We start from the raw sequence: 20,903 nt of genomic DNA, 5'->3' as shown, positions 1-20,903 counted from the left end.
TTTTGCTCCTATCTCTTCTAGTTTAGCCAGAAAATGGACTTTTATGTTTTCACTCAAAAAATCGAAATTTGGTAGGAAATAAAAGTGATCATAGATTTTCATTCTTTTGCTCCTATCTCTTCTAGTTTAGCCTGAAAATGGACTTTTATGTTTTCTCTCAAAAAACCGAATTTTGGTAGGAAATAAAATTGATCACAAATCTTCATCCTTTTGCTCCTATCTCTTCTAGTTTAACCAGATAAAGGACTTTCATGTTTTCCCTCAAAAAATCGAATTTTGGTAGGAAATAAAAGTGATCACAGATTATCATTCTTTTGCTTCTATCTCTTCTAGTTTAGCCAGAAAATGGACTTTTATGTTTTCACTCAAAAAATCGAGTTTCGGTAGGAAATAAAAGTGATCACAGATTTTCATTCTTTTGCTCCTATCTCTTCTAGTTTAGCCAGAAAATGGACTTTTATGTTTTCACTCAAAAAATCGAGTTTCGGTAGGAAATAAAAGTGATCACAGATTTTCATTCTTTTGCTCCTATCTCTTCTAGTTTAGCCAGAAAATGGACTTTTATGTTTTCACTCAAAAAACCGAATTTTGGTAGGATTTAGAAGTGATCACAGATTATCATTCTTTTGCTCCTATCTCTTCTAGTTTAGCCAGAAAATGGACTTTTATGTTTTCACTTAAAAATCGAAATTTGGTAGGAAATAAAAGTGATCACAGATTTTCATTCTTTTATGTTTTCACTAAAAAAATCGAAATTTGGTAGGAAATAAAAGTGATCACAGATTATCATTCTTTTGCTCCTATCTCTTCTAGTTTAGCCAGAAAATGGACTTTTATGTTTTCACTCAAAAAATCGAAATTTGGTAGGAAATAAAGTGATCACAGATTTTCATTCTTTTGCTCCTATCTCTTCTAGTTTAGCCAGAAAATGGACTTTTATGTTCTCACTCAAAAAATCGAGTTTTGGCTGGAAATAAAAGTGATCACAGATTTTCATTCTTTTGCTCCTATCTCTTCTAGTTTAGCCAGAAAATGGTCTTTTATGTTCTCACTCAAAAAATCGAGTTTTGGCTGGAAATAAAAGTGATCACAGATTATCATTCTTTTGCTCCTATCTCTTCTATTTTAGCCAGAAAATGGACTTTTATGTTTTCACTCAAAAAATCGAGTTTTGGTAGGATTTAGAAGTGATCACAGATTATCATTCTTTTGCTCCTATCTCTTTTAGTTTAGCCAGAAAATGGACTTTTATGTTTTCACTCAAACAAACCGAAATTTTGGTAGGAAATAAAAGTGATCACAGATTATCATTCTTTTGCTCCTATCTCTTCTAGTTTAGCCAGGAAATGGACTTTTATGTTTTCACTCAAAAAATCGAATTTTGGTAGGAAATAAAAGTGATCACAGATTTTCATTCTTTTGCTCCTATCTCTTCTAGTTTAGCCAGAAAATGGACTTTTATGTTTTCACTCAAAAAATCGAATTTTGGTAGGAAATAAAAGTGATCACAGATTATCATTCTTTTGCTCCTATCTCTTCTAGTTTAGCCACAAAATGGACTTTTATGTTTTCACTCAAAAAATCGAGTTTTGGTAGGATTTAGAAGTGATCACAGATTATCATTCTTTTGCTCCTATCTCTTCTAGTTTAGCCAGAAAATGGACTTTTATGTTTTCACTCAAAAAATCGAGTTTTGGTAGGATTTAAAAGTGATCACAGATTATCATTCTTTTGCTCCTATCTCTTCTAGTTTAGCCAGAAAATGGACTTTTATGTTTTCACTCAAAAAATCGAAATTTGGTAGGAAATAAAGTGATCACAGATTTTCATTCTTTTGCTCCTATCTCTTCTAGTTTAGCCAGAAAATGGACTTTTATGTTTTCCCTAAAAAAATCGAGTTTTGGTAGGATTTAGAAGTGATCACAGATTTTCATTCTTTTGCTCCTATCTCTTCTAGTTTATGGAAAATGAACTTTTATGTTTTCACTCAAAAAATCGAGTTTTGGTACAAAAGTGATCACAGATTTTCATTCTTTTGCTCTTATCTCTTCTAGTTTAGCCAGAAAATGGACTGTTATGTTTTCACTCAAAAAATCGAGTTTTGGTAGGACTTAGAAGTGATCACAGATTATCATTCTTTTGCTCCTATCTCTTCTAGTTTAGCCAGGAAATGGACTTTTATGTTTTCACTCAAAAAATCGAGTTTTGGTAGGATTTAAAAGTGATCACAGATTATCATTCTTTTGCTCCTATATCTTCTAGTTTAGCCAGAAAATGGACTTTTATGTTTTCACTCAAAAAATCGAAATTTGGTAGGAAATAAAGTGATCACAGATTTTCATTCTTTTGCTCCTATCTCTTCTAGTTTAGCCAGAAAATGGACTTTTATGTTTTCCCTAAAAAATTGAGTTTTGGTAGGATTTAGAAGTGATCACAGATTTTCATTCTTTTGCTCCTATCTCTTCTAGTTTATGGAAAAAGAACTTTTATGTTTTCACTCAAAAAATCGAGTTTTGGTAGGATTTAAAAGTGATCACAGATTATCATTCTTTTGCTCCTATCTCTTCTAGTTTAGCCAGAAAATGGACTTTTATGTTTTCCCTAAAAAAATCGAGTTTTGGTAGGATTTAGAAGTGATCACAGATTTTCATTCTTTTGCTCCTATCTCTTCTAGTTTATGGAAAAAGAACTTTTATGTTTTCACTCAAAAAATCGAGTTTTGGTAGGAAGTAAAAGTGATCACAGATTTTCATTAATTTGCTCCTATCTCTTCTAGTTTAGCCACAAAATGGACTTTTATGTTTTCACTCAAAAAATCGAATTTTGGTAGGAAACAAAAGTGATCACAGATTATCATTAATTTGCTCCTATCTCTTCTAGTTTAACCACAAAATGGACTTTTATGTTTTCAATCAAAAAATTGAATTTTGGTAGGAAATAAAAGTGATCACAGATTTTTATTCTGTTGCCCCTATCTCTTCTAGTTTAGCCAGAAAATGGACTTTTATGTTTTCACTCAAAAAATCGAATTTTGGTAGGAAATAAAAGTGATCACAGATTTTCATTCTTTTGTTCCTATCTCTTCTAGTTTAGCCAGAAAATGGACTTTTATGTTTTCACTCAAAAAATGGATTTTTATGTTTTCACCAAAAAATGGAGTTTTGGTAGGAAACAAAAGTGATCACAGATTTTCATTCTTTTGCACCTATCTCTTCTAGTTTGGCCAGAAAATGGACTTTTATGTTTTCACTCAAAAAATCGAGTTTTGGTAAGAAATAAAAGTGATCACAGATTATCATTCTTTTGCTCCTATCTCTTCTAGTTTAGCCAGAAAATGGACTTTTATGTTTTCACTCAAAAAATCGAATTTTGGTAGGAAATAAAAGTGATCACAGATTTTAATTCTTTTGCTCCTATCTCTTCTAGTTTAGCCAGAAAATGGACTTTTATGTTTTCCCTCAAAAAATCGAGTTTTGGTAGGATTAAGAAGTGATCACAGATTATCATTCTTTTGCTCCTATCTCTGCTAGTTTAGCCAGAAAATGGACTTTTATGTTTTCACTAAAAAAATCGAATTTTGGAAGGAAATAACAGTGATCACAGATTTTCAGTCTTTTGCTCCTATCTCTTCTAGTTTAGCCAGAAAATGGACTTTTATGTTTTCACTCAAAAAATCGAGTTTTGGTAGGATTTAGAAGTGATCACAGATTCTCATTTGCTCCTATCTCTTCTAGTTTAGCCAGAAAATGGACTTTTATGTTTTCACTCAAAAATTCAAAGTTTAATAGGATTTAGAAGTGATCACAGATTTTCTTCCTTTTGCTCCTATCTTTTCTAATTTAGCCAGAAAATGGGCTTTTTTTTTGCTCCTATCTTTTTTAGTTTAGCCAGAAAATGGACTTTTATGTTTTCACTCAAAAAATCGAGTTTTGGTAGGATTTAGAAGTGATCACAGATTTTCATTTGCTCCTATCTCTTCTAGTTTAGCCAGAAAATGGACTTTTATGTTTTCACTCAAAAATTCAAAGTTTAATAGGATTTAGAAGTGATCACAGATTTTCTTCCTTTTGCTCCTATCTTTTCTAATTTAGCCAGAAAATGGACTTTTTTTTTTGCTCCTATCTTTTTTAGTTTAGCCAGAAAATGGACTTTTATGTTTTCACTCAAAAAATCGAGTTTTGGTAGGATTTAGAAGTGATCACAAATTTTCATTCTTTTGCTCCAATCTCTTCTAGTTTAGCCAGAAAATGGACTTTTATGTTTTCCCTCAAAAAATCTTAATTTAGGATTTAGAAATGATCACAGATTATCATTATTTTGCTCCTATCTCTTCTAGTTTAGCCAGAAAATGGACTTTTATGTTTTCACCCAAAAAATAAAGTTTTGGTAGGATTTGGAAGTGATCACAGATTTTAAATTTTTTCCTATCTCTTCTAATTTAGCCAGAAAATAGACATTTATGTTTTCATTAAAAAAATCGAGTTTTGGTAGGAAATAAAAGTGATCACAGATTTTAATTTTTTGCTCCTATCTCTTCTTGTTTAGTCAGAAAATGGACTTTTATGTTTTCCCTCATAAAATCAAAATTTAGTAGGATATAAGTGATCACATATTTTTATTCTTTTGCTCTATCTCTTCTAGTTTAGCCAGAAAATGGACTTTTATGTTTTCTCTCAAAAAACTTGTAATCAAATTCAGGTCGCAATTTTGAAGATAATTCAATGAAATTTGGTACATGATCTTCGGTTATCCCAGGGACGAAGCCTATTGAAAATGGTTAAGATCGCTTCATTATTTTATCTAGCCCCCATACAACTGAACCCCCGAATAGGGCTTGTAAACCTTGTAATCAAACTACAGGTCGCAATTTTGGAGATAATTCAATGAAATTTGGTACATGATCTTCTATGGTACCGGAAACGAAGCGTATTGAAAATGGTTAACATCGGTCCATTATTTCACTTAGCCCCCATACAACTGAACCCGCTGAATAGGCCTTTTAAGTTCTTAATTATGCTTAATATACTCCTATCTCGACAAAAAGCTGTAAAACCAACTTCTATATTAGCCTTAATTTATAATAATAAATTATAATAATAAAATAAATATAAATTTTATAATTATAGGGCCTCATTTGACCCTAGCCCCTATAAAAAGCCCCCTTCAAAATTTGACTTAAATGACACAATTTTATTCCAGAATAAATGGCTTAAGTATATCTGAGACAACGTAAAATTCGACTTAAATACTTCATTATGAAAACTAAATCACTTTTTATTTTTGTAACAGGTGTAGGGTATTATATGGTCGGCTTCGCCCGACTATAATTTCTTAATTGTTCATATTGCTCTTTATCTAAGAATTTTCTTCGCATTCTTCTAAATATTAAGTTACATCTTCCCAAGTTAAACAGGGCGTATAATTACTATTATAAATAGCCTCCCAATTATTTATTACGTATACGTCTTGAACAATTACGATAACAAGGAAAAATTACCTACAAAATACTTATCATCTGTCTAACTAGTCCTCAAAGTTAAATGGACTGTATAATATTCCTTATTTCTTTTTGCTTTTCTTGGGAATAATCTCAAATGTTGGCAAGTGTACAAGAAGAAAAAAATTCACAAGATTATGAGTATGGACATCCTGAGGTAATTCAATAAAATGTGTTTACTTCCTATTCAATACAATTGCTACTTGAAAAAGTTGTATTTGTATTTTTTGTTATTAAATGACTAACAGCTTTACATTTATTTCAATTAATTAAACGGAAACATTTAACACAAATGGACTCTTATCATTTATACGCTGCTGTTTGGTTATTAAACAAATGACAAATTATAAAATCCTTTACAAAGGATGCATAACAATAGCAAATAACAATAACAACAACAATAATAAATTGCCCTACCCAAAAAGGAAGTGTAATAATACGAGACAAAGAAAAAAAATGAAAAAATAAAATCCAATAAATCTGTTTCAAATTAATGGCTCCAACAAACCTCAACAAACTCCTCCTTAAAAATCCGGTTGGCAATGGCACAATGAACAAAAAACTTTAAAGCAAAGAAAAAGTATAAAAAAATATTGTAATGGCCAGCAATCACTTAAGCTAATATGCAAATTAAGGTTAACACAATTGGTTTTAAACAAAAATACAAAAATGTAGCAAAAAAAAAAAAAACGGCAGCAACAATTTTTCAAAAAAATGCACAATATGTTCTTGTAGCCGTGACACACTCACTTACTTTCACTTCAGGCCCTCCTAAAAGTAGACCACACTGATTTTTTCCCCATTTATTTTAAATGTTGCACAGAGAAATAAACACAAAAAAAATGTCTAGAATTTCTTTCACATCATCATGTGGGGCTCGACTCAAACAATATACACGCAAATGATGATGAATTTAACATTAACAAAAAAAAGTTAAAAATGATTTGAGTTGTGGGAAAAAACGCCAAATTGTTTTTTTCCCTTCTTAAATGTATTATGACATGTACGCGTTTACTCAGCCGTGAATACACGGTTAAAACTGAACTCACTCATTTTATTCATTCGTCCGTTCAATGCATTCGTTTAATTTTTTTTTATTTTGTAAAAATATTAAGGGGTACATTGCGTTCATGCACAAAAGAGTATTTATGACTAAAGAAATATTTAAAATATACATAACAAAAAAAATTTACTTTCGAAAGTTGTTTAATTTTTGTGTTTTTTAGTTCTAGTTCAGTTCTGGTTCAGTTCTAGTTCAGTTCTAGTTCAGTTCTAGTTCAGTTCTAGTTCAGTTCTAGTTCAGTTCTAGTTCAGTTCTAGTTCAGTTCTAGTTCAGTTCTAGTTCAGTTCTAGTTCAGTTCTAGTTCAGTTCTAGTTCAGTTCTAGTTCAGTTCTAGTTCAGTTCTAGTTCAGTTCTAGTTCAGTTCTAGTTCAGTTCTAGTTCAGTTCTAGTTCAGTTCTAGTTCAGTTCTAGTTCAGTTCTAGTTCAGTTCTAGTTCAGTTCTGCTTCAGTTGCAACAATTTATTAAAAAATATTTATAATTTGATTTATTAAATAAAAAAGAAACAAATTCAAAACATCTAATAGCTCTTCCTAAACTAAATTTATCATTTCGGCATCATACATGTTACGTTCATCACTCAATTAAAATTGTCATTAAAAAGAAAATATTCTTTTAAAATAAATTACATTAAAGAAAATTTAATATTTCATTTTTCATTCAATTTCATTCAACAAATTGGTCTCAACTGCAATGATTTTCTTTCATTTTTGTAGTTTTTTTTTAATCCTGTTTATATGTTTGTATTGTATATTGCTGTAGCTGTTTGAATCCTGCTCGAGAATTCTGTTTTAGACAAATATTTATATGTTTATTTATTATACGACAACATTAAGTAGTTTTAGTTGCTTTTATGGATGCAGCAGCAACAACTTTGATTCTGTTAACATTTGATCTGTCTTTTAGTAAAATTTAAATTGTATGTAAAATATACAAATAGTTAGTAGTTTTCTTTTTGCTTGTGTATAAGTATGTGTACTTGTACGTATGGATATGAAAAAAATTCTAATAAAATTGTGCATTTGTTAGAAAAACGCATACACTTTTACACAAACATACATAGACAATATTTAGTCTCATATGAATGTCTATATGTCTAAAGCAAAAATATTCCAGAGAAAAATAAAATTGAAAAAAAAACTAACAAATTTTCCATGTTTGGGATAATCTAGCAACCAGACAGTAAAAATACATAGAAGCAAGAATGAAAGATATTTGTGCAACATTGATATTGCATATTTTTAGTTGTTTGTAGAGACTACAAGCACACATACATATGTATATAACATATGAACATATGTACGGGTGGATGTGTGTTTGTATACAAACTTAATATTTGTATACATTAGTATATCTCTATATATATGTGTGTGTATGTGTATTGTTATTCTAAGCATCATCATCATCAGAGCTTTTGCATTCAGCCATGTGACTACAAAAAGAAAAAAAATTGGGAAAAATAAGCATAAAAGAGAAACTAATATTATTCGAAAAAGCAGAACACACACAATCAAAAATTTTAGTTAGACATTCATAGTAATTTGAAAATGTTTGCAAATTTAGAAAATTGGAAATATAAGATTTATTTTTTTTGTGTTTTTTTTTTTACATCTTTTTGCTATTATTGTAGTTTATCTTTAGTCTAGGAAATTTTTGCTTTAACTGAATACTAAATTGCTTTAACTGCAAAAAATCAGCTGGTTGTAGTTTTTGTTGTTATTATTGTTAAAGCAAATTATGTTATAAATAAGAAATGTTAAGTTGAGCCAAAAAGTATGCTATTAAATTGCCAAACATGTGTTAACAAAGGATAATCACCTGTGGAGAAAAAATTAAATGGTAACCGAGAGACTGAATGCTAGTAAATGATTTAAATTTGAAAAGAATGAAATTTAAAAGCACACTTTTAAAATTGCAATAAAATAGTCTGAAACTGAACTGAAATTGAACAAAACTTGAAGTGAACTAGAACTGAACTAGAACTGAACGAGAACTGAACTAGAACTGAACTAGAACTGAACTAGAACTGAACTAGAACTGAACTAGACCTGAACTAGAACTGAACTAGAACTGAACTAGGACTGAACTAGAACTGAACTAGAACTGAACTAGAACTGAACTAGAACTGAACTAGAACTGAACTAGAACTGAACTAGAACTGAACTAGAACTGAACTAGAACTGAACTAGAACTGAACTAGAACTGAACTAGAACTGAACTAGAACTGAACTAGAACTGAACTAGAACTGAACTAGAACTGAACTAGAACTGAACTAGAACTGAACTAAAACTGAACTGAACTGAACTAGAACTGAACTAGAACTGAACTAGAACTGAACTAGAACTGAACTAGAACTGAACTAGAACTGAACTAGAACTGAACTAGAACTGAACTAGAACTGAACTAGAACTGAACTAGAACTGAACTAGAACTGAACTAGAACTGAACTAGAACTGAACTAGAACTGAACTAGAACTGAACTAGAACTGAACTAGAACTGAACTAGAACTGAACTAGAACTGAACTAGAACTGAACTAGAACTGAACTAGAACTGAACTAGAACTGAACTAGAACTGAACGAGAACTAGATCTGAAAAAGTTTTTAACATTTTGCAAAATTCATCACAAAATATTTTTTTATTGTGCTTCTTTTTACTACTTTTCCTTTTACTTTTGCCTTTTACAGACTCTTTAAATCATTAACTTTATTGTAAAATAACACCCAACAAATGCACTTTTACTCGTATTTATTACAACAAAAACACTCATAATAATAATTTAATACATCACTTTAGTACAACAATTATACTAAATACGAGTGTAAAAGATTAAGTTCAAATAGTAACAATTGAAATAAAAATTATAATAAAAACAACAGAATAACAAGCGAAAACCTACAGCAGCCATAACACAACAATTGTTGAAATAAAAACCAAAAAACCAGCAGCAGCAAACAAACAGCAACAACAAAACTATAACATTTTTAGCAATTAATTAAACTGTCATTTTATATGAAAAATATGGTCACATTAATGTTGATGTAAACGTGTTTTATAGAGCAATACTACAACATACAAAAAAAAAAAATATAAAAATATAAAAATGGTGAGTGTGTATGTGTAAAACAAGAATACATGTTTACATGACATAAAATGTTACTTTGCCAGGCTCACAACAACAGTGAAGAGCATTTGAATAGGTGTTTTAAATAGTAATAAAATAGTTACTAATATTGGTTTATAACGGAGATATTTACGGTTAACATTTAATTTTTTAGAATTTTGCTTCCTTTAGTTGTATTATCCTTACTGTTTACTCTCTTACTTTCATTATTTTAATATTATATATGTGGTCGAGGGCTTTACACGATTTTTAAATTATTTTATAATTTATTTATTAAATATGACGATGATGTTCATGTTTTTGTTGCTGCTATTGCTGATGTTGATGATGGTGTTGATGATAAAAAACTTATGATGATTAAACATTTTTAAAACCTACTTTACATATCAATAAGTGCATAAATGAATAATTGTTAAATATACCACCAGCTATGGGACAACAAAAGCTAGTTTAAAGGGTCTCTTAGGGAAAAGGGTTTTTGTTGGGGGAGAGAGAGAGAGAGGAGGTAGCCAGTTAAGGAAAAAAATTATAATAACAACTCAACCAAACCAAAATCCGTCAATTTATTTATTCAATTGGAAAATGTACATTAAATGGTAAAATAATTGATTACATGTATTTAAATTTATGAATAAAAAATATTAAAATTGAAGTATAATATTTAAATAATTTATAAATTATTGATATTTATTTAAAGAGAAATATTTAAATATTAACAACATTTACTATTTAACGAGTAAAACTTTACAGCTTAATTAAATAATGGGGGAAAAATTAATTACAAAAGAAATGTTTATAAAAGAGGTTTAACCTTTAGGGGGAAAAACATTGTATTTTATATCATTAAAGAGAAATTCTACAGTACAAAGCTTAAAGAAAACTTCTTTAAAGCTTTATTTGTGAATGTGTTCCTATTCCCAATTAAGCTTCTTTTAAATGTCTGTTAATATACTTAAAAGATCTTAAAAAAGCAAAATTTAAAATGTGTTTTATTTAAGCTTTTATTATTGATCTTGCAACTAAGCTTTTACTGGATACCCGGAAACAGCTACAATTAAATCTGTTTTCAAAAGCTTTTCCATAAGCTTTATTATTTTTCATATGAAGCTCTGTCTAAAGCCCTAATTAAGCTACGTTTAGAAAAGACCCTATCTTTGCTCTCTATGGTCAAATTGAGCTTTCAATGAAGCTCTGTCTATAGCCCTAATTAATCTACGTTTTAGGGTATTTTCTTTGTCCTAATTAAGCTTAAATTAAAACACTCTCTATGGTCTAGTAAAGCTTTATTTTTAATCTTTTTGTAATTCCCATAATATCGATCATTTAATGACCCATATTATGTTCCAATTAAGATTTGTTGAAATATCTAACTAAAGACTCCGCAAAGCTTTATTTAAGCACAATAACTAGTCCCACTTAAGCTTTATTTAAACCCATTGCAATTATGCCCAACTAAGTTTCATTTGTTGGTTTATCAGTAGTTCCAAAAAAGCATTAATAAAAGATTCCTATTAGACTTCGTTAAAAGCTTAATTTAAAACTTTCTCTTTATCTCAATTAAGCTTCTTTTGTTGACTTCCTTAAAAGCTTAATTTAAAGCTGTCTATTTATCTCAATTAAGCTTCTTTTGTTGACTTGTCTGTAGATCCTAATAAGCTGGGTTTAAAAATCTTAATCAGACTTCCTTAAAAGCTTAATTTAAAGCTTTCGCTATATATATAATTAAGCTTCGTTTGTTTATCTATAGTTCCAATTAAGCCTCATTTGTAACCCTAATAAAACATCGTTTAAAGGTCTATCTAGAGCTGAGTCTATAGCGCCAATTAAGCTTTAGTTGATAGTCTGCCTGTGGCTGTAAATAAGCTTTGTTTAGAGATTATCAATAGCCTACGATTAAGCTTCATGTAAATGGGTGTCTATTACTCCAATTAAGTTTATTTTAATGCTCGGTCTAAAGTTCAAATTAAGCTTCTTTTACACTCCATTTAAATGAGTTTCTATTACCCCAATTAAGTTTCTTTAATATTCGGCCTAAAGTTCCAATTAAGCTTTATTTGAACTTCTATCTATAATCCCAATAAATTTTCATTTCAAGATTTCTATTTCTAGAGACCTAATTAAGCTTCATTAAATCATAGTTTTTTATATGTCTGAAGATGTCTGATTAAGCTTTTCTTAATACTTCCAATTCAGCTTAATTCAAAACTTTTTTTAAGGCTTAATTAAGCTTCATTTGTTGGTGTATCTATAGCTCAAATTAAGCTTCTTATGAAGAACTCAATGAGACATCTTTTAATGGTATATATTAAGACTATGATAAAACTTTTGCTAAAGCTCTATATTGGATTCAAATTAAGCATAATTTTCAAATAAGCTTAATTTGAGTTAGAACTTTCAAATTAAGCTTCTTTTTAACATCCCAATAAGACATCCTTTGATGGTATATATTAAGCTTCTTTGAGCTTTAAATCTAGACTATGATAAAACTTTAGCCTAAAGCTCTATATTGACTTCAAATTAAGTTTAATTTTCAAATAAGCTTAATTTAAGTTAGAGCTTTCAATGAAGCTTCAATGAATTCCAATCTCTAGTTTAAATATAGCCTGAGTTCAATTTAAAACTTTTAATCCTGTATATCCTTTGCTATAATCCTTTAAAACTTATTAAGCCTCTAACAATTGCATATCATTTTGCAACTTTTGCTTAACTTTATCTAAACCTAATTACATATCTATAGTCCTACACATTTTATCTACTTAAAACATTACAGTTAGTAACTTTTTGCTCTTTTTTTCTTTTGCTGATCTAAAAATAATTTCTTCTATTAACTTTAAGTGAATCTATAAAAACGTGACTTTGTATAATTTTCATTCGTTTTCAGACACTTTTCAAAACTTTGTTGTTGTTGTTATTGCTGCTGTTGTTGTTGTTGTGTTGAGCAAAAAGTGTTGAATAGTAGTTTATAGTATTTTTGCATAAAACTTTTTAACTCAAGTTGTATAAAGTGAGATACATAATCGCCAATTGATTAGCTTTTTGACTTAACACAACATGCAACATTGTTGAAGCATGTTGAGTAGTGCAAAAACAAAAGCAACAGTTTAAAGGGGTGATTAAATTCGAAAAAAAGGAAACAAATCATGATGATATTACATTTCCGGTTTAATTATGCAGTTTATTGGCTGGAGTAATAAATTAATTTATAAACATAAAAGTTCAAGCTTTAGTAATAAATGAGTTGTTTGGATGTTAACATGGAAATAAGTTGCAAGATTATTATTTAATTTTATTAAAAAATCCACACATAAAGTCTTTTTTAAATCCTGTTTTTTGTTTTTTTAATCCCTTTGCCTTTAAAATAATCATTTCTGTTCCATTACTTTTAAGTCAAAGTAATATTTTAACTGCAGTTTTAAGTCTTTTATATCTTGCACTTTATTTTTCTTTATTTTAGTAATAGTTTTTGCTTTTTTCTCTCACTTTCTCTCTCTCGTTCACTTAGACAAATGTAAAACCATTAAAAGTGCAATTGGCCTTTTCATGTTTTACTCACACATTCTACAAACTTTCTCATGTGCTGGTGTTATGTGTTGCTAGTTTGCCTTCTTCCTAACACCGTTAACTTAATATTATTTGGTTAACGTTGGCATGATATGGATCAACATTAAAGTGGCAACGTTTGGTTTAAGTTTCAATACAGTGTAATGTATCTGTTACTCACACACACACAAACAAACAAACAAACTTTCTACCATAAATATATCTATGCAGACATCTAACCACTCTGACACTAAACCCCCCTTAATGCCTCCTCTGAAACGTGGTTTGCTGCAGCTAACATAGCCAGTAAGGCAACCAGGCATTTATCCATCTATATATTCATTCATTCGTACGTTCACTCATTCATTCATTCAGCCATCAAGTAAAACTATCAAGTAAATACGTGGACTCATTGCTACTCATGCTAAAGGGGTTATAAGTGTAAGTGCTGCTGGTTAAAATGTTTTTGCTGTAGTTTTCTGTTGTAGTTGTTACTTTTTTGTGAACTGTGCTGTTGGCTTTTATAAGCCAACAGCTTTTGTTTAAAGCACAAACTTTATATTGGGTGTTTAAATCTGCTGCAGGTCATATGCACTTTTTTAAAATATTTTTGCTCTTTTTGTTTGGTTTTAATCCCTTTTTCGCACACACAATTATGGCGGAAATAATTATATTTACTTTTCACACCTTTTAAAAGTTTTATGGAAAAAATATTATTATAGCAGAAGTAAAAAATTAGCTTAAAATAACTACAGCAAAAGGTATGCCAGTTAAACTATATTTGAAGTCCATAAACGGTTCCAATTTGACAGGAAAGCTTCGTTAAATTGTATCTCTATTAATAGCAATCAAGCTTAATTTGAAGTCCCAATTAAGCTTCGTTTAAATTCATTATGTTTAGTTTTCAGGTCTATCGTTATTCCCAATAAAGCTTTATTTTTTGTCTATAGTCTCAACTTAGTCCTAATTAAGCTTCATTTGTATAACTAAGCTTTATATGTTATAACTATATACGATCTCAATTAAGCTTCATTCGAATATCTATATTTAGTATCTATTAAACTTTTCCTAAAGCTTTCTTTATAGATTCAATTAAGCTTTATTTACAGATCTATATTCTGTTCCAATTAAGCTTCGTTTAAAGCTTTCTTTATGGTCAGAATTAAGCTTTTTATAGTTCAAATAAAGATTCTTTAAAAGCTCTTTATAATGTTTCAGGAAAGCTTCGTTAAATTGTATCTCTATTAATAGCAATCAAGCTTAATTTGAAGTCCCAATTATGCTTCATTTAAATGCTTTATGTTTAGTTTTCAGGTCTATCGTTAGTCCCAATAAAGTTTTAGTTTTTGTCTATAGTCTCTACTTAGTCCTAATTAACCTGCATTGGAACTAACTAACTAACTAAGCTTTATATGTTAGAATTACATACGATATCAATTAAGCTTCATTCTAATATCTATATTTAATCTCAATTAAGCTTTTCCTAAAGCTCTCTTTATAGATTCAATTAAGCTTTATTTACAGATCTATAATCAGTTCCAATTAAGCTTCGTTTAAAGCTTTCTTTATAGTCAGAATTAAGCTTCATTTGAAGACCTATATATACGACGCTAATTTTAAAGCTCTCTTTGTAGTATCAACTAAGCTTCATTTTAAGATTTATATTTAGCTCCTTTTAAGCAACGTTTAAAGCTCTCTACTTACTCCTAAATAAGTTTCATTTGTGTAATTAAGCTCTTGTGATCCAACTAAGCTAAGGTCTATATTCAGCCTCAAATTAACTTCTTTTAAAGTTCTTTCTATAGTCCCAATTAAGCTTTATTTCAATATTAATTTAAGCTTCTTTTAAAGTTCTCTATAGTTCCAATTGAGCTTCATTTGTAATATTATCTGTGATCCCAATTAAGCTTCATTTGAAGCTTCATTTTCAGTCGCAAGTAAACTTCGGTAGAAGTTCTCTCTAGTGTCCCTATTAAGCTTTATTTCAATATTTTCATTTAGACTCAATTAAGCTTCATTTGAAGTTCTCTTTGTAGTAATAATTAAGCTTTATTTTAAGATATATATTCAGTCTCATTTAAGCTTTATTTAAATTTTCTTCTTAGTCCTAATGAAGCTTCTCTCTGTAGTTCCATTTATGTTTGTTTAAGCTTTCTCTGTAATCACAATTGAGCTTTATTTTAAAGTTCGAATTAGAACTTTAGCTTATCTAAAGTTCTAATTGTGTTATAGTTAATTAAATTAAATTTTTTGCTATGTGTAAAGCTCCAATTAAGTTGTATTAGAAGATCTATATAAACTTCGTTTAAAGCTTCATTTGTTGGTCCTAGTTAAGCTTAATTTAAATTTCAGTTTAAACTCCCAATTAAGTTTCATATAGAGTTTAGTTCATAATGCCACTTAAGCTCTTCTTGGAAGCTTTAATTAAACTTTATTTAAAGACCTGTCATTAGCTCCAATTAAGCTTCGCATATTCAATCCCTATCACGATTTAATTTAAAGATTTGTTTAAAGTCCGAAAAAGGCTTAATTTTAATTTATGTTTAAAGTCCCAATTAAGCTTTATTTAAAGTTCCCAAAACTTTAATTTGTAGATCTCTACATTTTGTAAATCAGTTTTAGGTAATCATCAACCTCTTTCTAGTTTTTCTTTTATTATTAAAATTTATTCCTTTCCAGATTTATAGTTTCCTCTTAAGTAATTCTCTCTTAATCCCTCACGGCCTTAAATTTTTGCCTACATCCAATAAAATTTATTGTGTTTTTTTGTTTCTTAATTTCAAACCTTTTACATTCTCCTTTTTCTCCTCAAAGTTGCTCAATTTGGATTTTGTTCTATACTCTTTGTTGTTGTTGTTCTTGTATAGGTAATAAAACCAAAGGAGCTGGTCGTAACCCAAGAAGTAGTAGTAATACCTAATATTTGTAATAAAATTACGTTACACATTTTCTCTGCTATTGCTGCTCTTTTTTTTTCTAGCTTTTAAAGTCGTGGTTGTTGTTGGTATTAAGTACTAGTTGTTGTTCTAGTTTTTGCAGTTTTTTATAATTTTAACCATATTTTGCCTTCTCTACAGCAAATGCTAATAACGTTAAGAAGAGTATAATAAAGGTAGTTGTTGCTTTATGATAGAGTAATTGTTGTAGTAGTTGAGAAGTATTTACAGTTAAAAAAGTGAAAATGAGCATTTAATATGAATTCACGCTGAAAAGTTTCTGTTTGTTTTGACTTTGAAACAATGTATGTTAAATTGTTTTTTGTTTTGTTTTGATTTAATTTTCAATTATTATTATATTTTTCTTTGAAGAGTTTTTCTTTTACAATCAAGAGTAAATAGCGGAAAACTTATTAATATTTTATGAAAAGTAGAGATTTTCACAATGTGGTTTTTGCGTAGATTATTTGTAAAGAGAACTTTTTTATGAAGTTAACTTTACATGGAAAAAAAATATAAATATTACTAGTGAAGATAAAACTGGGATTAGAAATGGATATAATTTTAACAATTTTGTTTAAAAAATCTTTAACTAAAATCTCTTTAATCATTATTTTTTAACATTTTTTTCAGCCTCAAGTCAAACTTTAATGAGGCCAAAATTGGATTTAAATTTTACGTACTTTAACAGAAATGTAAGTAAAGCTATATAAATTTCTTAAATTAAAACATATGAAGATTAAAAAACTTTATTTAGTTAAATTTAAGGCCTTATACTTAGTTTCAACTTAGTCTGTGAATTCCTATTATTCAAATTAACTAATTTCTCTAAAGAGTCCCTCTCGAAGCCCCTCTTAAAAAAATTGAGATCAAAATTTCCCATATATGCGTCACACAACTTCCACTTCCTTCCATCTCTATAACTTACTCACTCTCTTAAAAAATTTCAACATATACAAGAACACATACTAACACTTTTCTACGTAATCGGAGACCTACTTTGGTTTAAGTTGTATTTATTAAATACTATTTACTCAATTGTATAATTATTAGATTTTGCGTGTTCTAAAGGAAGTTTAGTTTGCTTTCGCAATGTGTAAAAGCGAAATAAAAAAGAAAACGGTTTTACTTTCATTCAAGAAAAACTAAAGAAACACTTACGAATAAATGTTTACGTAAAATGGAACTTTTTTTACATAAACAACAACGCACTATTGACATGCAAAAATGGACATTTAGAGATGCCAGATCATTTTTTCATTCCTTCTCCATCAAAAACAGCAAATTTAGTTTTACTTGGAACTAGAACTGAACTAGAACTGAACTAGAACTGAACTAGAACTGAACTAGAACTGAACTAGAACTGAACTAGAACTGAACTAGAACTGAACTAGAACTGAACTAGAACTGAACTAGAACTGAACTAGAACTGAACTAGAACTGAACTAGAACTGAACTAGAACTGAACTAGAACTGAACTAGAACTGAACTAGAACTGAACTAGAACTGAACTAGAACTGAACTAGAACTGAACTAGAAACTAGAACTGACTAGAACTGAACTAGAACTGAACTAGAACTGAAGAACTGAACTTAGAACTGAACTAGAACTGAACTAGAACTGAACTGACTGAACTAGAAACTGAACTAGAACTGAACTGAATGAACTCTGAACTAGAACTGACTAACTGAACTAGAACTGAACAGAACTGAACTAGAACTGAACTAGAACTGAACTAGAACTGACCTAGAAATGAACTAGAACTGAACTAGAACTGAACTAGAACTGAACTAGAACTGAACTAGAACTGAACTAGACTACTAGAACTGACTAGAACTGAACTAGAACTGAACTAGAACTGACTAGAACTGAACTAGAACTGAACTAGAACTGAACTCGAACAGAACTGAACTAGAACTGAACTAGAACTGAACTAGAACTGAACTAGAACTGAACTAGAACTGAACTAGAACTGAACTAGAACTGAACTAGAACTGAACTAGAACTGAACTAGAACTGAACTAGAACTGAACTAGAACTGAACTAGAACTAGAACTGAACTAGAACTGAAACTAGAACTGAACTAGAACTGAACTAGAACTAGAACTGAACTAGAACTGAACTAGAACTGAAATAGAACTGAACTAGAACTGAACTAGAACTGAACTAGAACTGAACTAGAACTGAACTAGAACTGAACTAGAACTGAACTAGAACTGACTAGACTGAACTAGAACTGAACTAGAACTGAACTAGAACTGAACTAGAACTGAACTAGAACTGAACTAGAACTGAACTAGAACTGAACTAGAACTGAACTAGAACTGAACTAGAACTGAACTAGAACTGAACTAGAACTGAACTAGAACTGAACTAGAACTGAACTAGAACTGAACTAGAACTGAACTAGACTGAACTAGACTAGAACTAGAACTGAACTAGAACTGAACTAGAACTGAACTAGAACTGAACTAGAACTGAACTAGAACTGAACTAGAACTGAACTAGAACTGAACTAGAACTGAACTAGAACTGAACTAGAACTGAACTAGAACTGAATTAGAACTGAACTAGAACTGAACTAGAACTGAACTAGAACTAATGAACTTGAAATAACTTTCGTAAAATCATTCCTATGACTTTGATTTTTGCATTCTTAACTAGGTCAAGGTCAAAACATAAAGAACATATTAAAGATAAGTTTAAACTGAAATCAATTTGTATTTCCCTGCCTTAATCTTTATTCTAGGAATCAAATTTCCTTTTGCTGTTTCGAAAATTCCCAAAATGTCTATTTAACTTTCTGTTAAAGTGGCTGCTTTGTGTAGGAGAGTTTAATTGTTGAATTGAGTTTTAGTTGTTGGTGTTATGTTTGAGGTTGGGGGGTCAATAAAAACCAGTGAAAGTGTTGATGAAGGTGGTGGTTCGCTTCTTAAAGGTTTTATTTGCTAGCATGTTGGTCAGCCAAAATTTTTTACAATTACAAATAAATAATTTGCTACTGAAATACTTTAACGCTCTCTCTTTTGTTTCTATAAATCACATTTTATTTGACCAAAAAAAAAAAAAAAACAAATGAAATAAAAAGTGGAAAATAAATGGAAACCTTAATTTCGGTTTCACTTGCTGCTTTTTTGGGTCAAATATTCAAATTTTTATTGATTTCGCACGAACTACATTTAAATAACCACAACAACAAAAAACAGCTGTGAAGGCTACTCTCGAAATTGTTGTTGGGGGGTTTGAAAATAGGAATATTTTTTCACACAACTAAATAAGAATTTGGTGATGAAATATTTTTTAAAGAATTTTATTTAACTTACCTTAAACGCTTTAAAGGAGGAAACCACATAGGAGGCACCATCTTCCAGTTCATCGAGATGATATTTGCGGTCACCATCCATGGAGAAAACATAACGAGCACCACGTGGCAGATCTATTTTGGGTGATATTTTATCAAGTAAATTCTCCAGTGAGGTTATATCACGACCCGGACGAAAACGCAATTCTACCCCCGGAAAGAAGGGATCGCCATTGCGATAGAATACCACACGTCTGGCCTTCCAATACGAGAGATTCGAATAACGACTGGCCGCACTCATAACACTATTTATATGGGCATTTGATGATAATTCTGGTCTAGATTTTGAACGTTGTAGAGGTTGGACCGGTGGTTGTTCAGAATTCTCACTCATATTGTCCGGATATTGTAGCTGCAGCTGATTGGGAGTGGCTGCACCACTAGCACCGGTTCGACTCTGGCGACCCGACTGATTAGCAAGACCACCGTTGCGCTGAGACCAATAATCATTTGCAGCAGCACCTACGCCTCCATTGCGCTGCAGCTCATAGTCATCTTCGTTATCGGAATAATTTGTATTATTCAGGCTTTTCAGGGGACTTGAGCGATTACTATTAAGACCGTTATAATTTCCCGTTTGATTGTTATTAATTTTATTTTGTTGTTGTTGTAATAAATGTGGTTGTTGTGGTGTTGCGTTTGAATTTAGCTCATCATACGGTTGCGTTGGCGACGTATTTGGCGAAACGTCTCGGTCGAGTTGTATAGCCGTACTAAGTTGTGGCGTTACTCTGCCGCCATCCATAAGTGATGAGGGCTCGTTAGCTAAGTTGCTGTTTGTTGTATTGGTGGCAGCACCCTGTGCCTCGTTCTCCTCTATGGTGGACATGTTTTATTACCAACGCTGCTAATTTTTGCTTTCACTACCACTTCTTCTACTTCTTCTTGTTCTTTTTCTTATAAAACAACAACTTGTTTTTTATTGTTGTTGCTAGATTTCTTTGTTTGTTTATATTTTATTTTCTTCTTGTTGTTGACGTATGTCGACGTGAAGAAAAATAAAACTTAAAACTCAACTTAAAAGCTTTCGTTCTTTTGATTTTGACGTTAAACTTTTTTAAGTTGCTAAAGTTTAGTTTCTATTTTTTTCTAGTATTTACTTGCAATATTTAGAGTATAGTTGTTACCTTATTTTGTGTAGAGTTTTTAGAGTTGTGTGCTAAGTCTACAAAGTTTCGTTTAAAGTTTTCGTGCAGACTTTCTTGATTTTTGCTGTTAAAATTTTTCCAAAATAAACTGCCAAGGATTAAAACACAAAATAAAAGTTAAACGTTATAATTATTTGCTTTTATTCAGTTTTTGTTTTTTATTTCTTTTTTTGTTAATTTAAGGGAGAATATGTGATATTTGTTCTTTTTAAGGAATTTTAATGAATGTTTAGTT

General features: G+C 30.1%; 1 protein-coding gene across 1 annotated transcript in view; it reads right to left on the bottom strand.

Moving 5' to 3' along the window:
- LOC119606242 (echinoderm microtubule-associated protein-like CG42247) overlaps positions 1–20,349 on the bottom strand; it is a gene marked incomplete at its 3' end in the record, with an annotated part of 103,545 nt that extends 83,196 nt beyond the window's left edge. The window contains exon 1 of the mRNA XM_037959667.1: positions 19,483–20,349. Coding sequence (XP_037815595.1) covers positions 19,483–20,349 — 867 coding nt within the window. The remainder of the gene's footprint in view (positions 1–19,482) is intronic.
- Between the last annotated feature and the right edge of the window lie 554 nt (positions 20,350–20,903).

The sequence above is a fragment of the Lucilia sericata genome, unplaced genomic scaffold (assembly GCF_015586225.1).
Source record: "Lucilia sericata isolate MDLA Ls3-8-SP2 unplaced genomic scaffold, ASM1558622v1 Contig000563F_arrow, whole genome shotgun sequence".
In the NCBI taxonomy this organism is placed as follows: domain Eukaryota; kingdom Metazoa; phylum Arthropoda; class Insecta; order Diptera; family Calliphoridae; genus Lucilia; species Lucilia sericata.
The sequence above is the reverse complement of the archived record's forward strand: the minus strand, read 5'-3'. Positions and strand labels throughout refer to the sequence as shown.